We start from the raw sequence: 25,102 nt of genomic DNA, 5'->3' as shown, positions 1-25,102 counted from the left end.
TTTTGATTATGCAGTTTTCGTAAGTCTTTTTTCAATGGTCTTTTTTCAAAAAACAAACCTTACCTCTATTCATTAATTTTTTGTTCAATTAGACAAATAAAATGCACTTGCAAACAAATATATCGTAACTGTTTAACTTAAAAATAAAGTAACATTTTTTTAAACAAGTAGTCTAAAACAGTATTTTATTAAAATAGTGATCTTGCGTATTAAGCCAGATCTAACCTTTTTAGTTTAGATCAAGACAAACACCAATTTAAAATCCTAATGTTATGGATCTGGTAAATCAATGAATTTGCTTTTTATATTTCAGCTACATTCACTGAGTATGTTTAAACTATCATTAATTTTTCTTAGAGAATCTAAAACATTTATTTTGATAGGGCGCATCAAAATACACACTTATGTGCAAACAATAAATTAATTGGTGCACGAGAACTTCAGGGTCTTATCAATGTTCATAAATCAAACTATCATGTTTAAATAAATTCTTCTGAAACAAGTCTGTTTACTTAATATAAAATTTTCAAATAAATAAAATTATTTTAGTCGACTATATGAAAATAAGCATTCATAGGTAGGTAAGCATCTATCATGTAAAATTAACTAAATAAAGAAATACTTATAACTAAAAAATTTTCAATAAACGGTTAAGATAAGACCGTCGTATTTATAAGAACATGAATTATAATTAAAGTTGATGCGTAAAAAATTGTTCATAACCTTATGTTTCATTTAATCTCTGTTACTATTGTAATATAAAAATGTTCACTTGTGTATAATGTGCATTTTTAATATATTTAAAATACTGCAAATACTCATAAGCTTGGTAATAATAAGGTTAAAAAACAATTTTAATAACTATATTTGTTATAACTAATGACCAAGAAAATAATAAAAACTTTTTTATTTATTAAGAATTTTGTTTATAAAGCGTTTAATAGTAAAAATATTATGAAACTTAATGCAGTGTACTATTTTTTTGTACTGCTAAAACGTAATGCTATAGTATATTGTGATTTTTTTAGTAAGTTACTATGTTTTTAAAACGAATTGACCAAAACCAGTAATGAAAACAATTGAATATTTATTAAATTTAAAATTTCTAAAAATATCTTAAAACTAGTAGAGTTATTAAGTCAAAATAATAAAATGTGTTACTTGAGGAATATATATATATAATTTAAAATTTTTCATTTTTTTAGTTTATTAATTTTATTAAAGTACAATGAAAGTACACAGTATTTTGAATTTTTTTATTAATAAAAATTAAGATGCTAAAAAAAATTAAAAAAGTGACTCAAGTTGATTTAAAAGTTAAGCCGAAAAAGTTGGCAAAAGTGTGAATAATAAAATAACGTATAAAACACAAAAACACATTTATGTAAAAGATGTGTACTTTATAAAAAAAATTAGCAAAAGATTCGACGAAAATTGTCATTTTTTATAAAATAATATCTAAACTTTTTTTTATATCTTATCAAATTTTAAATTATTTTGGAAGGTAGTCGTAAACTATACTTCTATAAATTTTACACTTTAATTCTGATTGTTTTTGTTTACTTAGTTCCTTATGAATAGTTCGTATATGATAATCACGACTAGAAATTTGACTATACCATTTACCACATTCTGCACAGCCATAAGGTTTTTCTCCTAAGTGAATTCTAAAGTGTTTCACTAAACTATTTTTAAGTGAAAACGTTTTCTGGCAAATATCACATTTATAAGCTTTCATTTTATTGTGAGTCAACATGTGTATTTTTAGATTACATTTTCGAGCAAATTTCTTTTCACAAACTTCACACTGAAAATCTTTCTTTTTATTATGTACTAACATATGTATCTTCACACTACCTTTCATAGTAAAACTTTTGTCACATATTTCACAATTGAAATTCTTTTCTTTAGTGTGAGAAACCATGTGTCGTGTTAAGTCATGTTTACCAATAAATTTCTTTAAACAGACGTGACACTGAAAATCTCTTTTACCACTATGGACCACCATGTGTCGTTTCAAATCATGTTTACGAGCAAATTTCTTTAAACAAACAGGACACTGAAAGTCCTTTTTACCATTATGAACCAACAGGTGTCCTGTCAAATGACTTTTGTAACCAAACTCTTTATTGCAAACATCACAACTATAAACTCTTTTCATTAAATTTTCTTTGAGGTTTTCAATTTTACTCATAATGCAGAAATTTAACAAAAATAAGCTTTAAAACTGTTGAATGAAAATATTTGATTAAATTGTAATAAGAATGAATAGCAAGAATAAAAAAATATTAAATTAAAAAATTTATATCATTAAAAAATAAAAAATAAACTACGCTCGAAAACTCTCATTTTAGTATAAGAGCTTTCTTTTTGTAAATAATACAAACTTTAAATTTTGAAGAATATAAAAAATTAGTTTCTAATGCATTAATTAAATAATTGATTAATGAAAAATAAAAACAAATCAGACGACTTTTTAAACAGTACATTTAATGAACTAACTAAGATATATAGTTTTGCTTATGCTAACATCTTAAGTAAGTAAAAGTGATTTAATATCCAGATTAACTAAAACATACAATCAATAAATAGTTTAAAAGTCCAGTTTATTACATAAAAATAAGCGAATATTAAATTATAAAAACTACAAAAGCTAATACTGCACATTACTAGCATGGGGTTAATATTGAAGCTATTTTTATAAATCTTCCAATACAAAAAAAAGTTGGATGCTACCTGACTCGTTTTAAACTACATAATGTAACCACTAGACTTTATTTATATATCGGAGGTTGAACCTAATTACTATATTTTACTGCTGATAAACATATTAGTAAATCATATTCTAGCTTATGACTTATAAAAAAAATTAGATTGCAAGTATAACTTTAATTGTAACAATTTTATAATTCTTTACAGTTCAACTTGTAAATGATAATTTACCATAGTTTATAAACAAAATTTTACCTTTATTAACTTATTTAATCACTTATTATCCTTTAGAAAATACATCGTAGTTCATAATTTTTTATTTAAAATTTTAGAAGTGTAATAAACCACTGTAAAGTTTTACTTACTTGCAATTTTTAATCTTTAAAATTGATTTTTTTTCATATAAAAGCTAAAAAGAAAATAATATGTTTTATACATCAAATACTAGTATAACTAGGGTAATTTAAGTACGACCGTTTTGTTTTTTTATCTTTTACATAATTCAATAAACAAAACACGACAATTAGTTTTACTATAAATTTGTTTAGTTACCAGAAAGTAATTTTAAATAATGTATTGTTGGTATTCTACGATAAATTAAATGCATACATATCAGTTTTAAAAAATTGCAAAACTCAACCAGCGGCAATTTTATATAGTTAACTAAATTTATTTTTAACTAAAAAGTAGTTTTAAAGGTAAAAACTTCAAATAATTTTCGTTTCTTAGTTGTTCGAACTTAGTTAATTAAATTTTAAAAGAGAAAAAACTTTTTTAATTATTTTATTTAAAATATTTAAAAGTCTACTTCTTTTTATTATTTTTTCAACATTAAATTGAAAAGTTCAAATTCATGTATAAATATAGCCCAGTTATATGTCAATAAACTTGACATTTTATGTATGAAAAGAAAAACTGAATAAATCAAACAATAAAAGTTGAATATGACTTTCAGCTTTAACAATTTATAGTATAATATCAATTTTCACCCTTATTAATTCTCACCCAATTTTAAACTAAATCTAAAACAAAAGCTAAATTTTTAGCTAAATTTTCACTAATACGATTTCAATTGAAATCAATCCCAAAAAAAATATTTTCTGTTTTTGTTTAACTTTTAAACGGAACATTTTGGAGTTCCTTAGTATGTATTATTCCTGTTATTTTGCTGATTAACTTAACTTTTAACTAATTTAATGATTTTACCATTTTCGTAAGTCTGCTTACGTCGACTTTTTTCAAAAAAAAAACACACCTTATCTCTATTTTTTAAATTTTTAGAGGTCAACTTTGAGCAATTTTGACAAATAAATTGCACTTGCAAACAAAAATGTTGTAACTGTTTAGCTCAAATAATAAAGTAATTTTTTTAACAAGTAGTCTAAAACAGTACTTTATTAAAATAGAGTGATCTTACGTATCCGACCAGATCTAACCTTTTTAAATCCGGACCAAGGCAGACCCTAATTTAAAATCATAATGTTATCACCAAATTTGCTTTATTTGTTTCAGCTACTTCAACTTTTTGTGGTTAAATAATCATTATCTTTTCATATAAAAATCTAGAGCAGTCATTTAACATCAAAGTACACATTAGAGTGCAAACGATTTATTTATTGGTGCAAGAGATATTTAGTGTGATTTAAATTTTCATTTATAAAACTATCCTATCTAAACGCATATTTCATAAACAAGTCTAATTATTTAACACAAAATTTTCAAATAAATTATATTATTCTAGTCTAGTATTTCAGTCTAGTATTTCATAAAAAAGTACTCATTATGTAGTTATTAAGCAAATAACTAAACTAGAAAAATATTTAGCATATAACATAGAAATATTTAAAACGAAAAAGCATTTAATAATTGGTTTACCTGAAACTATGTTTTTTATAAGAATACATTTTAGCAAATAAAGTTAAAGCATATAAACTTGTACAAATCTAAATGTTTCATTTAATCTCTTTTGCTATTATAAAATAAAAGTGTACACTTGTGTCTATTGTGAATATTTTAGTATACTTATACTACCGTACAATTAAACCATTTTTCAAGCATAATAAAGTTACTAGCTAATATAGTTATATAATTTACTTTTTATAATAAATCTCCAAGAAATTATTTAACAGTCTTTTTCTTTTCAGTTATTAATTTAATTTATAAAGCGTTTTAATTTAATTTGTAAAGCGTTTAATCGTAAAACTATTATAAAACTTGTTGAAATGCACCATACTTTTTTGTACTGCTTAAAACGTAATGCTATAGTTTATTTTATTATTTTTAGTAAGTTATTACGTTTTTAAAGGGAATTGACTATGAGCAGAATTAAAAAAAATAAACTTTAAACAAAATTACTATTTTTAAAGAGTTTTCAAAACTAGTAAATTTATATAGCAAAATAAAGTCGCTTTAAGATAATATACAACAAATATTTATTATAAATATTATAAATAAAAACAAATTATACAGTAATCTTCCTTTATTCTACCAACATATGTTTCTGTGTGTCAACGAATCAAAACAATTCAACTGGGTTGTTAATGGGAAAGATAACTTCTTTTAACAACCCAGTTGAAGTGTGTTGATTCGTTGACACACAGAAACATATGTTGGTAGAATAAAGGAAGATTACTGTATAATTTGTTTTTATTTATATTCCAGTGTAGTTACCTCACTAGGATCTTTTAACAAACGATTAAAACTATATTTTGAACAGTTATAAATATTATAATCATTTTATTCAAGTACAATAGAAGGAAATCAATCAATTACAACGCTTGCAATAAGATTTAATCATAGTAGATCATAACCGATCTTAGCTGGTTAACTTAAATTAAAAACAACAAACACTATAACTAGTTTTAAAAAATTCAAATGGATTAAAAGTGAAAGACCAAAAAATGATTTAAAAATAATATAATAACAATATAAATAAATAGAAAAAACAAAAATACATTTAAGAAAAAGACGTGTACTTTATAAAAAAAGCTTTCAAAAAATAAAAAAATGTTACCGTTTTTACAAAAAAGCTTTTTAATTGTTTGTTTATATGCTGTCAATCATAATTTAAATCACTTAGGAAGGTAGTCATAAACTATACTTCTATAAATTTTACACTTTAATTCTGATTGTTTTTGTTTACTCAGTTCCTTATGAAAAGTTCGTATATGATAATCACGACCATAAACTTGCTTATACCATTTACCACATTCTGCACAGCCATAAGGTTTTTCTCCTAAATGAATTCTGAAGTGAGTTACTAAACTTCCTTTTTGAGAAAACTTCTTCATGCAGATATCACATTGATGAGATTTATTTTTATTGTGAGTCAACATGTGCATTTTTAAATTACCTTTTTGAGAAAACTTCTTTTCACAAACTTCACACTGAAAATCTTTCTTTCCATTATGTACTAACATATGTATCTTTACACTACCTTTCCGAGTAAAACTTTTGTCGCATTTATCACATTTAAAAAGTTTTTCTTTAGTGTGAGAAACCATGTGTCGTGTTAAGTCATGTTTACGTGTAAATTTCTTTAAACAAACATGACACTGAAAGTTTCTTCTACCACTATGGACCAACATGTGAGTTTTTAAATTTGTTTTGTTACCAAACTCTTTATTGCAAACGTCACAAACATAAGGTGTTTTCATTAAACTTTCTTTAACATTTTCAGCATTGTCCATGCTTCATAAATTCAAAATAACTACGATAATAGAATTTAAAAAAATAATTAAATTAAAGTAAGGTTAACAATTAATAAACTGATAGGTTTAATTTACTAGAATAAAGTATATAACAAAACTCTAAAACACTCATTTAAAAACATAACTTACTCTTTGTTAGTATATTGAATTATAAAGCGTTCAAGGCAAGATTACATTTAGTATTCAATGTCATAAACTTAAAAGTTGATTAAAGAAAAAAAAATGAGACAATTTTAAAATTAGTATATTTGATAAACTAAAATAATAAACAATATTAAGTTTACTAAATTCTTTTTAACATCTAAGAAAGGTAGAAATGATTTTATATCCAGAAATATTGAAACTTACAATCAATATTTTTGTTTCTTCTGTTTTATACATAACTTTAAAAAACTTTAGACAACTTATTGAAACTTAAAGAGCTAACATTGCACGAAACTGACCTTTTAAAAATTATTTATAATAATGTTCTTCCAGTACCAGTTTTTTTAGTTATATAAAACTATAGAAAAAAAACGATAAAGTTTTAGCATCAAATAAAAGTATGATTATGTTAATTTCACTACAACCGTAAACGTTTTAATATAATTTGATTTTTTTTTAAAATCTTAAGTATGAAACATAGTTTCTTTTATCATTATTAATTAAGTACTATCTATAAGGTTGCTTGTTCATTTATTCAACTAATTATCTATTAGCACCAACAAAATAAAATTATAAATAATAAATTCATATAAGTTAAAAATTTAAACATTAAAAATAGTCCGTGTTCTAAGAGTTAACACTTTTACAACTCTAGCACTAAGCACTCACTAAAACATATATCAACTTAAAGTTTTCTAACTCTATTAGTTGTGTCGTAAACGATTAAAATCAAAATGCACTAAAATACAATTTTTTTGGTCACTAGTGTTAATATTATAACTATATTACATAAAATATTTAATTATAGTTTCAATATCGTAATTGTATTGCAACTTATCGAGCAGTGCAAATCAGGTAAAGAATTCATCTTTAAGTTTATGATACTCAATAAAGCTTAAATCTAATAGAGTTGGGGGCTGGTCAAATATGCACGAAAGGACTTTTGCACAAAGAGTCAAATGTGCACGAGATATTAAAGATGAAAAAAAAACATTAAAAAATAAGAACTTCTAAAGTAAGTATTTAAACTACTTTTGTTGTTAATAAATTTGTTTTATTTTTTTAAAGTTTTTTTAAACGATAGGATATAGTTGTAAACACTTAGTTCTAGGTAAATTACGTATTTTTTATTTGAAACATATTAATTTTAGTTTGATAGTTTTTAAACTTTATCTTAGTTGTATTAATTAAAAAAACTAATTAAGTATTTTTAATTTTTTGAATTATACAAATGAACTTTGTTATTACACATTCAACTAGTATTCTTACATACTTTTACATTACATCACCTAGGCAAAACTAAAATGACAAACGCAAAATTTTTAATAAATTATAATATATTTTAGATAAAAAATTGTTTTAATTTAATCATTATACAAATTTAAGTCGTGAAACAAGTTTTAAAACATGTAGTTTTTACACAAACTTATTAAAAAATTTTGCTATTACAACAAACATTAAGAAATTAAACGCATTGAATCTAACAATTTTAAAAGCTATTAATCATTTCGATATATATTGATTTTAAACGATATAAACAGCGCTCAAAAAGTTTGTTCTAAGACCTGGTGTATAAAGGAACCTTTCGGTTATCGAGTCGTACACCACATACTTATATTTTTTTTACGAGCTACTAGATTTATTTTTTTATCATTTAAAATTTTAATTTTTTAAGTAAAACAATCAGTTTTACGAAATGAAAGAAAAAAACTAGATGAAAATTCACTAAATTTTGTGTAAAAAAATATACTTAAAAACTTGTTCAGAACCAAACAAACTAAAAATAGATATACCTTTAAACAACTTATGAAATTAGATAATCAATACTTAAAGCAAACATTTGATTAATTCTAATCGTTACAAGTATGTATATACTTATTCATCATAAAGAGCTAAGTGGAGAACAACAATCAGAACTTAAGTGTAAATGACATAGAACTATTGTTTATGATTATATGCCATAAAATATACTTTTGTTTTACTTTAACTAGTAAAAGCGTAATAAAAATTGAAAACGTCTTATTCAAAGTGTTGTTCAATTTATAAGTATTTTAACCATTTAGTTTCAAAGTTATGTGTTTTTATAAGTAAAAAAATTTTAATACTAAATGTGTGTTTTAAACATTTCCCAAAGAATAAGTTTTGTAAAACCAAATTGTAAATTTTTACTGAAACGTTTTTTATTTAAAAATCGAAAACATTTTTAGCACCTTTTTATTTAAATTATTTGCCTTTAATAGTTTTGTTACCATCACTAAGTAAACATATTTTAAATCTTAAACACTTAATGTTAATTGTTACAGTATTTTATAAGTATTATTTTTTTGTAATGTTAATAAAAAACTTTAAAGTTTAAAACACTAAAAACTTTGGCTATTTTTATTTCTCTAACTACAAATATATAAATAAATAGTAATTACCAATACCACTAGAAACATATTTAATGATTATAGTGTGATTATACCCTTAAATTAATTTATTTATAGCATTATTTACGCTTATGCAAACCAAATTTGTTTTCCACAGCTTTTAATAAAGATTAGTTAGATTTTACTTATAGAATAAACAAATAAATATCTATTAACTTATCTGCTAATTTCTTTTATTTAAAAAACGTTAAATTGTAACAAAGAAAAAAGCTATAAAAAATCCTGAAATTTTATATTTAGTTCCAAAATTTAAAATATGTTGGTTAAATAAAAATACTTTCACTTTTAACGTTATTTTTTTTTTATCAGAACACTCTGAGAAAAATTAATTTTATAGAACATTCTGAAAAAGTACGAACAAAACTGCATTTATTTTCCCATATTTACAGTACTTATGCGACGTATTTTTGTTTAAACTAATAAGCAGTTATTAAATGCTTATTAAAAAAAAACATTTTTTTAAAATTTATCGCAACAATTAAAACTCAACAAAAACTAATTTTTACTTAAGTTTAAATGACTAATTAAAAATATATTAAATTTTTAATAGATGAAAACGCGTTCTCTCAAGTGTTAATATTTACAAAGTTTACAAGTACTAAATAATTATAATAATACTAATATAATAGTATAAAATAATAATAATTCAATATAATACAATAGTTATACTAAATAAGTTAAAGTATATAAATAGTAATATAAGTATATTACTATTTAAATTACTTTTAAAATTTTTATGCACGTTAATTCTATATAAACAATGCGATATATATAGACAATTTATTTAAAACAATATAGTTAAACACTTACCTTAACCAAAATAGTGTCTTGCATATTGCAGTCAATTATAGCTAGGTAAATATAAACTTAAAAAAAAAAATTTTGGTTTGAGAAAAGTTTTAAAGTTAATATAAACTATATAGTTCAAAGAGTTTGATTTATGGTTTGAGTACTTAATTATAAATTAAGAACTTGAATTATAAAAACAACTTATAGGTATAATAAGCAAAACTCAAAATTAACAAAGTCTTGCAAAAGCGTTTTAAGTTTAAATAAATGACACTAGGTTGTAGCAAGTTTGACAATCGTAGAAATTAGTAAAAAGATATATAAAAAGTTTGCATTTTAATGAAGTTTAAAAAACTTATACTTGTTAGTACGTCTATTTAAGCCACAACCGCAGCCATAAGCTTTCTATCCTAAATAACAATCCCTACCTAAATAACTTCTGTTTTAGTTTCATTTTAAACAGTGTCATTTTTAATATCAAAAGTATGTATAATTTCTGTTATTTTACTGATTAAGTTAATATTTAACTAATTATTGATTATACAATTTTCGTAAGTCTTTTTTCGTTGGTTTTTTTTTTCGAAAAACAAGCCTTATCTCTATTTATTCATTTTTGGAGGTCAACTTTGAGTCATTTTAGTCAAATAGACAAATAAAATTCATTTGCAAACAAAATTGTAGTAACTGTTTAGTTCAAAAAATAAAATAATATTTTTCTAGAGAAGTAGCTTAAAACAGTTGCTTTATTTAAATAGTGATGTTGCGTATTTGGCCACATCTAACTATTTTAATTCCAGATCAAAGGAGATTCTAATTTAAAACTCTAACGTTATGGATCTGGTAAATCACTAAGTTTGCTTTATTTGTTTCAGCTACATTCACTGTATATGTATAAAATACAATTAATTTTTCTTAGATAATCAAGAACATTTATTTTGATGTGGCGCATCAAAATACACACTAGTGTGCACACAATTTATTTATTTGTGCACGAGAACATTAGGATCATTTCAATGTTCATAAATCAAACTATCATTTTTAAATAAATTCTTTGTTAACAAGTCTGTATACTTAAAATAAAATTTTCAAATAAATAAAATTTTATTTGTCTACTATATAAAAATAGGCATTTATTAGGTAGGTAAGCATCAATCATGTAACCAAACTAAAAAAAAGACATATTTAAAACTAAAAAGAATTCAATAAACGGTTGAGACAAGACCGTCGTATTTATAAGAATATGAATTATAATTAAAGTTGATGCGTAAAAAATTGTTCATACCCTTATGTTTCATTTAATCTCTGTTACTACTGTAATATAAAAATGTTCACTTGTGTATAATGTTCATTTTTAATATAATTTTAATACTGCAAATACTCATTAACTCGTTAATAATAACGTTATAAAACAATATTAATAATTTAATTTGTTATAACTAATGACCAATAAAATATCTTAATTTTTTTTTTATATTGTATTTCGTTTATAAAGCGTTTAATAGTAAAATTATTATAAAACTTAATGCAGTGTACTATATTTTTTGTACTGCTCAAAACGTAATGCTGTAGTATATCATGATTTTTTTAAGTTATTATGTTTTAAAAACGAATTGACCAAAACCAGTAATGTAAAATATTAAAATGTTAAAAATTTAAAATTTTTAAAGGTTTCTAAAAACTAGTAGAGTTAATAATCAAAATGATAAAACATGTTGCTTGAGAAATATATATATAATCTCAAATTATTAACTTTTTGTTGAAATATCTTTATTGATGTACAGAGGAAAAAAATCAATTGGTTGTAACGCTTGCAAATAAGATTTAATCATAGTTGAAAAATCATTTTAACCGATCTTAGCCAGTGAACTTCTACTTATACAAAATTCTTATTTTTTATCAATATAAATTAAGATTGTATGAAGAATTACAATAAAATGTGTTAAAGTACTTTAATAGTTTAAATAGGTAATTAAATAGATTTAAATTTATATCGGCACATAACCAAAAATTGACAAATAAGTAAATAGTTACATAATTAAAAAATCACCAAAAAACACATTCATAAAAAAGACGTGTACTTTATAAAAAAGTTTTTGAAATAATAATACAAAAGTTAACAGTTTTTACAATATGATACATAAACTAATTACATATTTACGCATTTCAAATCACTTGGGAAGGTAGTCATAAACTATACTTCTATAAATTTTACACTTTAATTCTGATTGTTGTTGCTTACCAAGTTCCTTGTGAAAAGTTTGCATATGATAATCACGACTAGAAATTTGTTTATACCATTTACCACATTTTGCACAACCGTAAGGTTTTTCTCCTAAGTGAATTCTAAAGTGTGTAACTAAATTTCCTTTCTGAGAAAACTTCTTCTTGCATATATCACATTCATGAGCCTTTACTTTCTTATAAATTAACATGTGACGATTTAAGCTTTCTTTTCGAGAAAACTTTTTTTTACAAATTTCACATTGAAAATCTTTTACTCCAGTATGAACTAACATATGTCTTTTTACACTACTGTTCCTAGTAAAACTTTTATCACAAATTTCACAACTGAAGTTCTTTTCTTTAGTGTGAGAAACCATGTGTTGTGTCAAGTCGTGTTTGCGGGCAAATTTTCTCAGACATGCATAACACTGGAAGTCTTTCTTACCAGTATGAACCAACATGTGTTTTGTCAGATTACTTTTGTAACTAAAACTTTTTTTGAAAACATCACAAACATGAAAATTTTTGTTTAAACTTTTTGTAACAGCTTTATTTTTGTACATGTTTCATTTAAGTAACAACAATGCTTAACTGTGAAGTATTATTAAAAGGTTGACAAATGTCCAAGCAACTTCTAAAAGTGAAATTTTTAAATTAGTTATAACGCTAAATTCAATGTTATAATGAAACAATACAGATTAATTTAGAAGTTATGTTTTCCTAAATCTAATAAAATATTTTAACTTAATAGATAAATACACATAGTTAAGTAATATAAAACGTTTTAAATACATATATTACTTATGTAACTACGTTACAGCTACTTGCATACTGAAGATTAATTCTAAACTGGTAAGGTATATTAAGGAAAGATACTATGAACGTTAACAACTATGGTCAATTAAATAATGTTCAGAAAGACCTTTCGATCATCGAGCATAACATTTTGTAGAAATTTATTGAGCAGATTTATTGAAAACCTTTATAAAGAAATATTTAAGGATAAAAAAAAAACTTTTAAAAAAGAAAACTAATTCTAAAAAAATTATGCACTCTGTTATAGATCCTATTTTCTAAACATCAATTTTAGATAGCAATAATAACCTTAATCTAAAATGGGCTCCAAACCGTCTTCCCTCTTGGATTTAACTTTCAAGTTCGTGTAGGTTAACGTATTTTTCCCTTTTTTACAAGAGCAACCACAAAAATACAATAAACAGGTAATTAATAAAGCTAAGGTGCAGAAATAGTAAAATACAATGTTACTACTATAAATTAAATACTTCTTATATTTTAGATACATAGAAATATAAGTTTGATTAAACATTAACTGTTAAACATGATTTTTTTTAAATATCCATAGGTCTTTTATGTGCTTATAAGCAAAAAAAAAAAAACTACTTGGTAACTTTTTTTCTCCTTTGGTTTTTAAATTATCGAGTTAGAAACACTAGATTTTACACTGATAGTTATTTTAAACATGTATGAAAAAAAATCACATTTACAACTTATTTTTCAAAAAATAAAGCTTAACAACTACTTAACAAAAAAAATTAACAAATTACTTAATAAACCTCACATAAAAGTTTGTAAACTTACTTGACTAAACAATTTGAATTTTTTTTATTACTTATAAAGTAGTCATAACAAGTAACTAAGGAAAAAATAATAACATTAAACTACAAAGCTAACATAAAATTGAACTATATTAGTTAATAAGTATGGTTTACTTTGTTATAAATACATATAACAGTTTAAAAAAAAACAGATGTTATTGAACAGCTTATCAATTAAAAATATAAATTTATGTCATAGAATACGTAGATAGAGACTTCAAAAAATTTAAACCGCTAGATGTAGATAAAAGATTAAAAAAATAAAAAACATAGCAGAAGTAAATGAAAAAAAATCAAATAGTTTTGGTTTATTAGTTGTTAACTTAGTTTGAGGAAATTTAAATAAGAGGATAGTAAGTTAACTTGTTTACATATTATATTTAGTAATATGTTTCTTTATAATAGTTTTGCACCATTTAACTGAAATAAGTTCATATTAACGTAGTAGGTTATAAATATAGCCCTGTTATATGTTTAGAAATTTTAATTTTTATCTTTGAAAGTAAAAACTTAATAAAGCAAACTATTAAAGTTTCATAAAAACTTCCGGCTTTAAAAACTGTTGACGATAATCTACAGCTTTAAATTTGATTTTTTTATTTGTGCACTAATTAAAAAAAATTAAAAACATTCGTTTAAATACATTTGAAAATAAATTAACTTTTTTTTTTAAGTTTTAACTTTCTCAAACCAAGGATTTAGGGCTACCTAATATTTTTAATTAAAAAGTTGTGTTTGGTATTTTTGCTAAAAACTTTTTAATCTAAAATAAATAAAAAACTCACATATTTGTTTATAATTGAATTATGTCAATTAATAATATTTTTTTATAAGTTAAGTTAACAAAACATTTTGTTACCTACAGTAAAGCTTACTGAAAAGGTATTAGTCTAAGCTGAGAACTAAACCAGTCTAGCTTAAAAAACAAATTTAAAATATCCATTATAATTAGTTAACAAGCGATAAGTTTTTATAAAGCTAGAGTTGTAATTTATTTTAAATACTTACAATTTAGTTTTGTAAAAGTAATCATAACAGTTATTAAAAACAAGAGACTAAGTATTTAAAAGAAACAAAATTGTAATTGAAATCTTTCATTAAAGTCACTTTAATAAAACACTTAAAATAGAACTACAGTAACCTCTCGCATTTTTACGCACTCGTTACGTCACGCACTCTCGTTTAGTTACGCATTTTAGAATTCTGAAAATTTCAAAAAATTTATTTTTCTAATCCTTTTAATATGCACAAATTAGGTTTATTCTATATTTTTAATAATACATAATATCCTTATATTGGCAAAGGTTAAATTAAAAAAGTTGTACTAACATAAACAATTTTATTAAACGTTTTTTGTATATTTTATTTTTTTTGTTCAAAAGAAGAAAACCAAATGCATATTTTTGTAAAAGGCTATAGAAACAATTTTTAATATAGACACCATACCATTTTCTAATTCTAGACAAATGCTTATTTATAAATTGAAATTGCTAAATAAAATAGAATATAAATATGAAGTATAAAATAAGTCACATACAAATAAATATAAAATCTACTTATTATTAAAACTAATAAATTTATTCTATAAGTATTATTATTTTATATAAACTTAAATCCTTTTTTTATTATATTGATAGTTTTATCTTTTGTTTTCATATTTATAAAAAAAGTAAACAAATTGTTAAAGTGGAAATGTCTCCAGTCTGCTTTTAACTAGAAGCGATATCAAAAAACAGCCATTATAGTAAGTACATTTGGTACCTCTCGTATCTTAACGATCTCTTGTATCTTTATGCATTTTTTCTGTGGACAAACTGATATTGTAAATAAGCGAGAGGTTACTAAAATAAAATATTCAAAGTTTTTAATATTTAACAATTATAACAACAATTCAGATAGTGCAGAAATAAGCGACAAAATGTAAGATAACTTTTAATTGCTTTGTTGTTGTATTAAGTTTAAAAGTTTCATTTTTGTTTAAATGATCAAACCAGGATTTAAATTCATTTATAGAGAGAACGTTATATCACAGACATCAATTACCTTAAGTTTGTGTAAGCAATTATTAATTACAAGTATTTATTTAAAACATGTAAGGAACTAGTAAAGAGATTAATACTAAAATAATTTTAAGTTAACTTCAGTTAAAAATAAGTTTCATCAAAAAAAACTATCAGAACAATATTAAAGCAAATAGTTTTAATATTATCAAGTACGAAAAGTTTATTATAAATTAACAATTTAAGAAAATTTCATCAGCGATTTAATACCAAAAACTACCTTTATGACTTTCCTTACTTCATGCTACATTAGCTAATAATTTATAAGTCTCAATATGTAAAATATTTAAAAAATAAAAGTTCTTTTGTTAATATGTTTGGAAAATCGATAATATGTAGAGTATATATCATGTAATATAATGTTTTTTAATTACAAATGTTATGTGACCATTTTGTGTTCACCAATATTTTAGTAGTACAATAGTTTATAGATTTCATTGCAGTTGAAAGGAAATTTATTTTCTTAAGAATAGTTTTTTACGTACAGATACTATTTACTTTTCAATATACTCTTTATTGTTTTAATATTTTAGCTCCGAAATTAAACTAGTTTTTCTTCATTTGATTTATAACAAATGCTCATTTAACTTTTAGTTTACTAATTACTTGTGCTAAATTTTCCTTCAATACGTGTATTCAGAAAATTAATAACTATAAACTTATTTTATAAATTTTATTATACAATATGTTTAAAAAGCTTTTATATATTTAGTATTATTTAACAAAAATTAAAATAAAATCTTTTATTTCTAAAATCTTCAGAAACTTTTTATAAAAGGCAGAAATAAATTGTTTTTAACAACTATTTAAAAACATTAATTAAGTATAACAAAGTGTTTAAAGTAAAACTGATTTTAAAATAATATATCATTTAGTTTATCTAATTAGTTTATGGATTTTTGAAAATAATATCTATACTTTTTTCAAACTTCCTACACTAAAAATAGTTATTATTAATTTGCACTGATAGATTTCACTAAAAGTACATAAACATATGTTATTTAAAACTACACTATAACACGTAATCAAAAACTGCAATTTTGTTGTCCTTATTTTGTAAGTAAAATGTTTTTGTAATTGTTACGATATAAAAATCATAAACATGACATATTTTATATGTGTTTTTATTTATCCCCTTTACAACAATATGTTCTTTTAAGATCTTATATGTAGATAATAACTAATAAAAAACTTATATTGTTATTTTACACTTAAGTTTTCATAACTGAAAAACTATCAATGAATAAATAAATTAATAAAACTATCAAATATATTTTACCTTTTATATAATTTAAAACACTATACATTTATGTAAAGTAATTAATTTTGCTGGACATTTAAAACTCGACTATGTAATTAACTTTATGCTAATTTTAATCATTTTTAGCCGAAACGTTTTAAACACTGATTTCTGAATTAAAATACGTCAATTTACTTATTTTACACAAAAAAATAGTTGTCTAGATGTTATTTTAAACTTAATGTCCTAGTTTCTTAATTATAGTTTAAATACGATGTTAAACATACAAGAAATGGCTTGATACTTTAAAAAGTTAATGATATAAAATTAAAAAAAAAATTTTTTACAATCATAGTTATTTTTAAGTGGTGGGTTAAACATGTCATTATGCTTTTAACAATTTTAAGAAGAATATATATTGAAGAAGTTTATCTTATTTTGTGAGGATAGTTGTACATTAATTTTAAAGTATTTCTAGTTAAACATGGATAAAAGTAAGGCTATTAAAAATATTGTAATAAATGAACTAATCATTTTAGATTGTGCAAGAAAACTTTAAAGTATAATCGCAATTAATTATGCACAAAAGAACCCATCCAGAAGACAAACCATTCAAGTGTGAAGTTTGTAGTAAGATATTTACAAAGAAAAGTTACCTGAAACGTCATATGCTGGTACATAGTGGTAAGAAAGACTTACAATGTCGTGTTTGTTTGAAGTGGTTTACTATTAGTAATGATTTGAAACGACATATGGTTACTCACACCAAAGACAAAATATTTAAATGTGATGTAAGTAACAAAAGTTTTACTCAGAAAGGGAGTGTAAAGAGACATATGTTGGTACATACTGGTGAAAAAAGTCTCCAATGTGAAGCTTGTAAGAAAAAGTTTTCACTAAAAGGTAGTTTAAAAGTTCATATGCTGACTCACACAAAAGTAAAAGCTTATGAATGTGGTATTTGCACGAAGAAGTTTTCACAGAGAGGAAATTTAGTTCAACACTTTAGAACTCACTTAGGAGAAAAAACCATATGGATGTGCAGAATGTGGAAAATGGTATACTCAACCTTCTAGCCGAAATTATCATATGCGTTCTCATCATAAGGAACTAAACAAAGAACAGCAGTCAAAACTGAAGTGCAAAATATACAAAAGCATCGTTCATGATTACCTTAAATCAATATCTTAATACTGAACTCAAGTTAGACTTTTGTTGGTATTGTAAACAATCATACGTTTGAAAGCTTTATTAGGTTTAGCTTCATAAAACTTATTTTATTATATGCTACTATTGTAAAGTTTGCTTTAAGCTAGTTTTAATTATTAATACAAAATGATATTTTCTAAATTTTTAATGGTCTAAAATCGTATCCTCATAGTTTTATTTTGATTGTAAATATATAAGTAAATAATTGTAAAAATAAGTAAGCTATACATTGAACTCTTTGTCATACAACGTTTATATAGATATCTTAGTTGTTTTTTATAATAAAACTGTTTAACTGTGATATTTAAAACTTTTTTTTTCTTGTAAGTTTCTAAAATACAGCTTTATTAGCTAATATTTAGTGTCGAATCAAACGATTATAAATCGATATTCAATGATATTTAGTGATATATCTTAGCTGTATTATATAAAAAAGATGTATAGATTTGTTAAAAGATAACTTTTCTGATAAAACTGCAAAAAAGAGAATGAAATTAAATTTTTTTTTATTTACCAAATAAAAATATTGAAAATAAATTATTACAAAACTTTCTCTTTTTGTAGAGAAATGATGTAAAAGGTTATAGAATTTTTATTTAATCAAAATATTGAAAATATTACAATAAATTAGATTTTTGTTTTTTTTTAACTTAACTTATTAGTTAAATTTAATATCATTAGAATAATTAGTAGATATTTTTAATAGTTTCACATTATATTTAACCTCGATTGGTATTATTTGTGAGAATTTTTTTTTGAAGATTGTTATTTTAAAACAAGCTTTACTATCTACAAATTTTTTTACACTAGGTACACCAAACAAATATTAAATAATTTTAACCGTTTTAAATTTTGAAGTAAATTTTATATAATTTTCATTCAATGCTGTTGAAAAGGATTGTTATTTTTTTAGAAAACTATTTAGCTTAAAGCGAATATTAAAACGGATTTTAGTTATACACGTTAAAGAAAAAAAAATCTAAATGCAGTAGACGTAAAAAACTAATTACTCTCAAAGGTAGTATATAATTACATGAATTAGTACATACGAATCAGAAACGTTTTCAATGTGCTGTTTGTGAGAAAAGTTATTCCATAGCTTTAGTTTTAAAAAAATATTAACTGCACCAAATTAATATCATATGAATGTGATATTTGAGTGTAGAAGTTTTTTGAAAAAGGTCATTTATTTACAGACTTAAAAATATAGCTGTGAGAAAACAATATGGACGTGCACAATGCGGAATTTGGTTAATAGTTCTAATCGTTGCAAGTATATTTTTATTAGTAGCTAAGTGAAGAACAGCAATCAAAACTATAGTGTAAATGACATAAAACTATTGTTTATGATTATTTCTATAAAGATTATTTTTGTATTACTTTAATTAGTAGAGCGTAGTTAAATTTAACATTAAAATATTAAAAAGGTTTATTTGAAATGTTGATTGACTTATGAGTCTTTTAAACACTTAATTTATGAGTCATGTATCTATATAAGTTAGCCAGTTAAAGTTAAATGAATTTATTCAACATTCACCAAAAATACGTTTCATAAAACTATAACCTATACTTCTATTAGAATGTTTTTTATATGTAAGTATAACATATTATGATCATCTTCTAGTATAAACTTTTTGCCTTTACATAGTTTAGTTACCGTCATTAAGTAAACATATTTGTAATCTTAAACACTTAATATTAATTTTTACAGTGTTTGACGAGTATAATTTTTTCAAATGTTAACAACTTTCAGACATTAAAAACAAGTACTATTTGTTTTTCTCTACCAATAGATATAACAAAAAAGGATTTACCATATGTTTAAAAAAATATATATGATAAGTATAGTTTAATTTCAGCCTCACCTGAATTTGTTACATAATAGCATTTATATGGTTTGAAAGAAGTCAAATCTGTTTTCCACAGCTATAAAAAAAGATTAGTAAGATTTTACTTATAGAACATAAATACTTTCTACTAAATTACCTGTTAAGTTCTTTTATTGAAATGATGTAAAATTGCAATAAGAAAGAAGCTATTAAAAATAATGAAATTTCATAAGTAGTTTAAATTTTCTAATATATTGATTGAATAAATTTTTACATTATTTCTCTTTAATCTTTAACTTTATAGAACACTTTGATTTAGTATGAAAAAAATTGCATTTGCAGTATTTATGCGACATATTTTTGTTTATTCTAATAAGCCGTTATTAGATGCTTTTTAAAAACTATAATTTTTCTATTTTCATTCGCAATAATTAAAACTTAACAAACATTTTGTTATAATAAACTGTGTGCAATAACATTGTAATGTTTAACAAGCTTTTCAATACAACTATTATCTAACTTTACTAACACTAGAAATGTTGGAGTGTTAAATATTTAACTGTTGACAACTGTTGTGTCTGGCACAAAAGTTGAAATGTTAGCTATAGTAAGAATAATAATAATATCTTAATAATCAAGATACAATAAAAATTCGGTTAAATACTTTTGTTCGTTACGAATAAAGTAATAAAACTTGCATTAAAATAATCGACTGTGTATCTAGCCGGTATTTTAAATACCTTGTTATTGACTTAAATGACTTAATACATATTTTTTGACGTCGTTGCAAAACAAACGGAATAGTGATTTTAGCAACAAAGAAATACTATCATTTACTTAAGTATTTCACACAAGCGTAAGCGAACGCAGTTTGTTTTAAGTGATATTTATATAGTTATTGATGAAGTAAAAGATTTTGTTATATTTTTTCTAAGGTAAAAACGTGATCATTGAAGTGTTAATATATAATTCGTACGAGCAAGCAATAATCAATTAAGTTTACTATTTAACTTACTTTTTAAACTGTTATGTATAATAAGTATACATTTATAATGACATCAATGTTATAAATTTATTAAAAACAAGGTAATTCAACATGTAGTTTACCCAAAACACTGTCATGTAGATTGCAGTCATTTTTAGAGCTAGGTAGATATAAGCCTTGAAAAAACAATTTAGTTGAAAAAACATTATAAAATTTATATAAACTATGTAATTGAAAGAGCTAAATGTATGGCTTGAGTACTTATGTAATTAAAATTTAAATACTTTAATTGTAAAACCAACTTATAAGAGTAATAAACAAAATTCAAGCATAACAAAATCTTGCAAAACGTTTTAAGTTCGAATAAATAAATGAAACTAGGTTGTAGAAAGTTTGACAATCGTAGCAATAATTAAAAATCTTATACGAAGTTTAACATTGTAATGAAGTTTAAAATACATGTACTTAATTGTAAAACCAGCAATAGGTCTATACTAAATTCAATATCCAGATATTGCTTTAAGGTAGTCATGAACAATACTCCTCTGTAATTTACATTTAAGTTCTGATTGTTGTTCCGTACTTAAACCCTTATGATTAGTTTTTATATGATAGTTTCGACCAGAAGGATCAGTATACCACTTTCCACATTCTGCACAACCATAAGGTCTTTCTCCTAAATGAATTCTAAAGTGATTTACTAAATGTGATTTCTGTGAAAACTTTTTCATACAAATATCGCACTTGTGACCCTTTACTTTGGTGTGGGTCAACATATGTTGTTTTAAATTACCTTTTTGAGTAAACTTCTTTTGACAAACTTCACATTGATATTCGTTTTTACCCGTATGAACTAACATATGTCTCTTTACACTTCCTTTTCTAGTAAAACTCTTTTTGCATATTTCACAGTCGAAATTCTTATCCTTTGTGTGAGTGACCATGTGCTCTGTTAAAATTTGTTTTCGGGCAAATTTTTGTAAACAAGCATGACATTGAAAGTCTTTTTTATTACTGTGTACCAACATGTGAGTTTTTAAAGTACTTTTATAACCGAAAATTTTTTCACAGACTTCACAAGCAAACATTTTTTTACTAAAACTTTTCGTAACAGTTTCGTTACACATGGTTTACAAAAATTTAACAATGCTTAAATGTAAAGTGTTATTCAAGCTTTATGAAAAATTAAGCAATTTTTAAAGTTAGTGTTTATATAGTGTTAATGTTTTATTGATTGTTATAAATATGGAAAAAAAAAGTTTAGAAACGATTTTTCCCTAAATCAACTTTTAATTTTTAAAATAAATATAATACATATTTATATATATTTATTTATTTATCTATCAACGATACAGCCAATTGCATACTGAAGAATAATTTTAATTGTGAATATAAAAAAAAAAAAAGAAAATTTGAATGCATACAACGATGGTCAATGGATTTATCAGCAAAAAGACCTTTCGGTCACTGAGGCTCACACCATGTACTTTATAATTAACTATTAAGTGACACATGATAAAAAATAATAATTTAAGATCAACAACAAGTTATTTTTTTAATAATCAATTTTTAACATAGTTACGCACTTTTTTTGAATCATATTATGTTTTCTTAATACTAGAGATATTTACCGTGGGCACCACACCGTCTACTATAGTGGTTCCCAACCTTTCTGATGCCCCGCACCCCTAAAGTCTCTTAATTTGATTTCGCATCCCTAACACTATATGATTTTATTATTTAATAATAATTAGATTATAGTATCATTAGTTTCATTAATTAGGAATTTGTATTTTTATTTTTATGATAGTGTACTATATTATCAAAAATAAAATACTTGGAATTTTACAAAACATAGCAAACTATATTCGGACAAGTTTTATCTATTTTTTATAAGGTATTAAATATCAGCTGTTCTAAGTTAATCGTATATAAAGTTTATTTTCAAAACTATTAGCAGCTATGAATTTTCAAAATAATAAAGGTTTGAGTCAAGATTTTTAAAATTTAAAAGATATTTAGTTTTAAATTGCAAAAGATATGCATAAAAGCAAATACAAAAAACGTTTCCATGCTTACAACAAAAATAAAAATAAATAGATTAAAAAAGGTAAACTAAACATAAAAGGAATAAATAGAAACAAAGCTGATGCATTGAATACTTTTGCTGATCTATAGAAATTGGTTTCACTTAAGCTACAAACAAGTTTTCTTAAATGGTATAACATACAGTAATTGCTGTAAACTTTACAACTTACTGCTGTTAAATCTTTAAGCACCACTTTCTGCAAAACTAAGCTTAATAAACGATTACGTTACAAATTTAATAAAGTTAACAGTACCTGTTCTTAACAGCTAATAAAAAACCTGCTGAAGATACTAATTTTTATCTTTGTAATTCAATTAAAATAGATGCTAGCTCATGAATTGTTTTGAACAAGTAAAAGCCAGTTAAGAAAATAAAATGTTTAAAGAATAGATGATTGAAATTTACAGGTGTAAAACTCTAAGAAAGCTTTACTGAAATGTTAATTCTAAACTAACGGCTTTTAAATGAAATTAGTAAAATGAATTTACTTCTAGAAAAGCGCTCTTGCTCTATGATATATTAATAAAATTAATATAATCAGAAAATTAGCGCCAACTTTTTTTTATAACAAAATGTACCTTTTAACTTTATAAACTTTATCAGAGAGTGAAAATCTCCTTATTTATAATTCAAAAATTAAAAGCCATCTCGCACCCCCTGGAATGCTACCTCGCACCCCCAAGTTGGCAACTCCTGATCTACTAGATTTTTACTTTCAAGATCGTGTACGTTTAAGTTTTTTTGTGGTATCCAATTTACAAAGCAACCACAAAACTCGATAAAAAGTTAGTAATAAAGTTGAAGAGGAAAACTTTAAAACTATTCTAAATAAAATATTTATAAAAGTTTTTTGGTGGGAATTAACTTAGTAGCACACTTTAGAATTCACTTAGAAGAAAAACCTATTTGTCAGTATGTAACTATTTGTTACAGTAAACTATATAAATTGCGAATATAATAGAGCTTTTTTATTGATATTTTTAGTTAATAACTTTAGACTTTAAAAATTTTTCCATATGCCTGGATAAATAAATTAATGTGTATAAACCTGTTACAATTTAAAAAAATGTTGCTTTATCGTTTCTATTTGAAAACAAAATTAAATAGTTATTTAAATGTGTTTCGTCAAAGTTTTATGCTTGAAAAGATATTTTTAATTATTAATAATTAACCATTTATATTTTAGTATCAAGTTTAAAAAACTTAATATAAAAAAAAAGTTTATTACTCAGTCCTGTTAAAACTAGCTTGTAAATTGCAAATGTCAATATATAATTAAAACTAAATACGAAACATTTATTCGTTACTAATAAAAAAAATCAAAACGTTTTTACTTCCAAACCAGACTATACGATGATTTCCATTTGTGATGCTGATTAACAAAAAATTTTTAGAAGCAATAAGCTTTGAAAATTTTTAGACTTCATTTTATTTATAATAGTTTTTTTTTTTTTGAAATTTATGTTGTAGATTTTATAATTAAGTTATTAAAAATCAGTTTTGTTATTACTAATGTTTTTTTTACTATTGTGACCTACATTAATTAGACAGTTGTTTAAAAACTTTTATAGCCTCTTGTTTCATTATGTTGTTTTAAGTTTATGAAATCTAAACGTTACCTAATTACTAATTAAGTTCAAGAAGTAAGTTCATATAATTAAGATATATGCAGTAAAGATAATGAATTTACAATTAGCCTATATTGTAATTTTGTTCATAATAGCTACGTTATGTTTTTTATAAAAGTATAGTTAGTATGTAAAAAACTGAATTTTATTATAATTTAACCTTTGAAACTTTGGGTAAAATTACAGTAAAAATAATTATCTATTAACTTATCTGCTAACTTTTTTTTAATGAAATGATGCTAAATTTAACAAGGAAAAGAGCTATTAAAAACAATGAAGTTTTATAATTAGTGTTAAATTTTCTAATATGTTGATTAAATAAACTTTTCACATTATTTCTCTTTAATCAGAGTGTTCTGTATTAGTTAATATTATAGAATATTCTGACAAAGTACGAGAAGAATTGCATTTAATTTTCTTTGTTTGAAGTACTTATGCA

General features: G+C 23.2%; 1 protein-coding gene across 1 annotated transcript; it reads right to left on the bottom strand.

Annotated features, from left to right (window-relative positions):
* Nucleotides 1–5,783: 5,783 nt before the first annotated feature.
* Nucleotides 5,784–21,890, bottom strand: LOC145839281 (uncharacterized). The gene is made up of 2 exons (XM_082946878.1): nucleotides 21,586–21,890; nucleotides 5,784–6,402 (listed from the first exon to the last, which is right to left on the bottom strand). The coding sequence occupies exons 1-2, from the start codon at nucleotides 21,888–21,890 to the stop codon at nucleotides 5,784–5,786; spliced, it is 924 nt and encodes a 307-aa protein (XP_082803004.1).
* Nucleotides 21,891–25,102: the final 3,212 nt, after the last annotated feature.

This window comes from Thalia democratica, chromosome 6, assembly GCF_965202585.1.
Source record: "Thalia democratica chromosome 6, ktThaDemo2.hap1.1, whole genome shotgun sequence".
Lineage (NCBI taxonomy): Eukaryota > Metazoa > Chordata > Thaliacea > Salpida > Salpidae > Thalia > Thalia democratica.
This window is presented reverse-complemented; position numbering and strand designations above follow the sequence as displayed.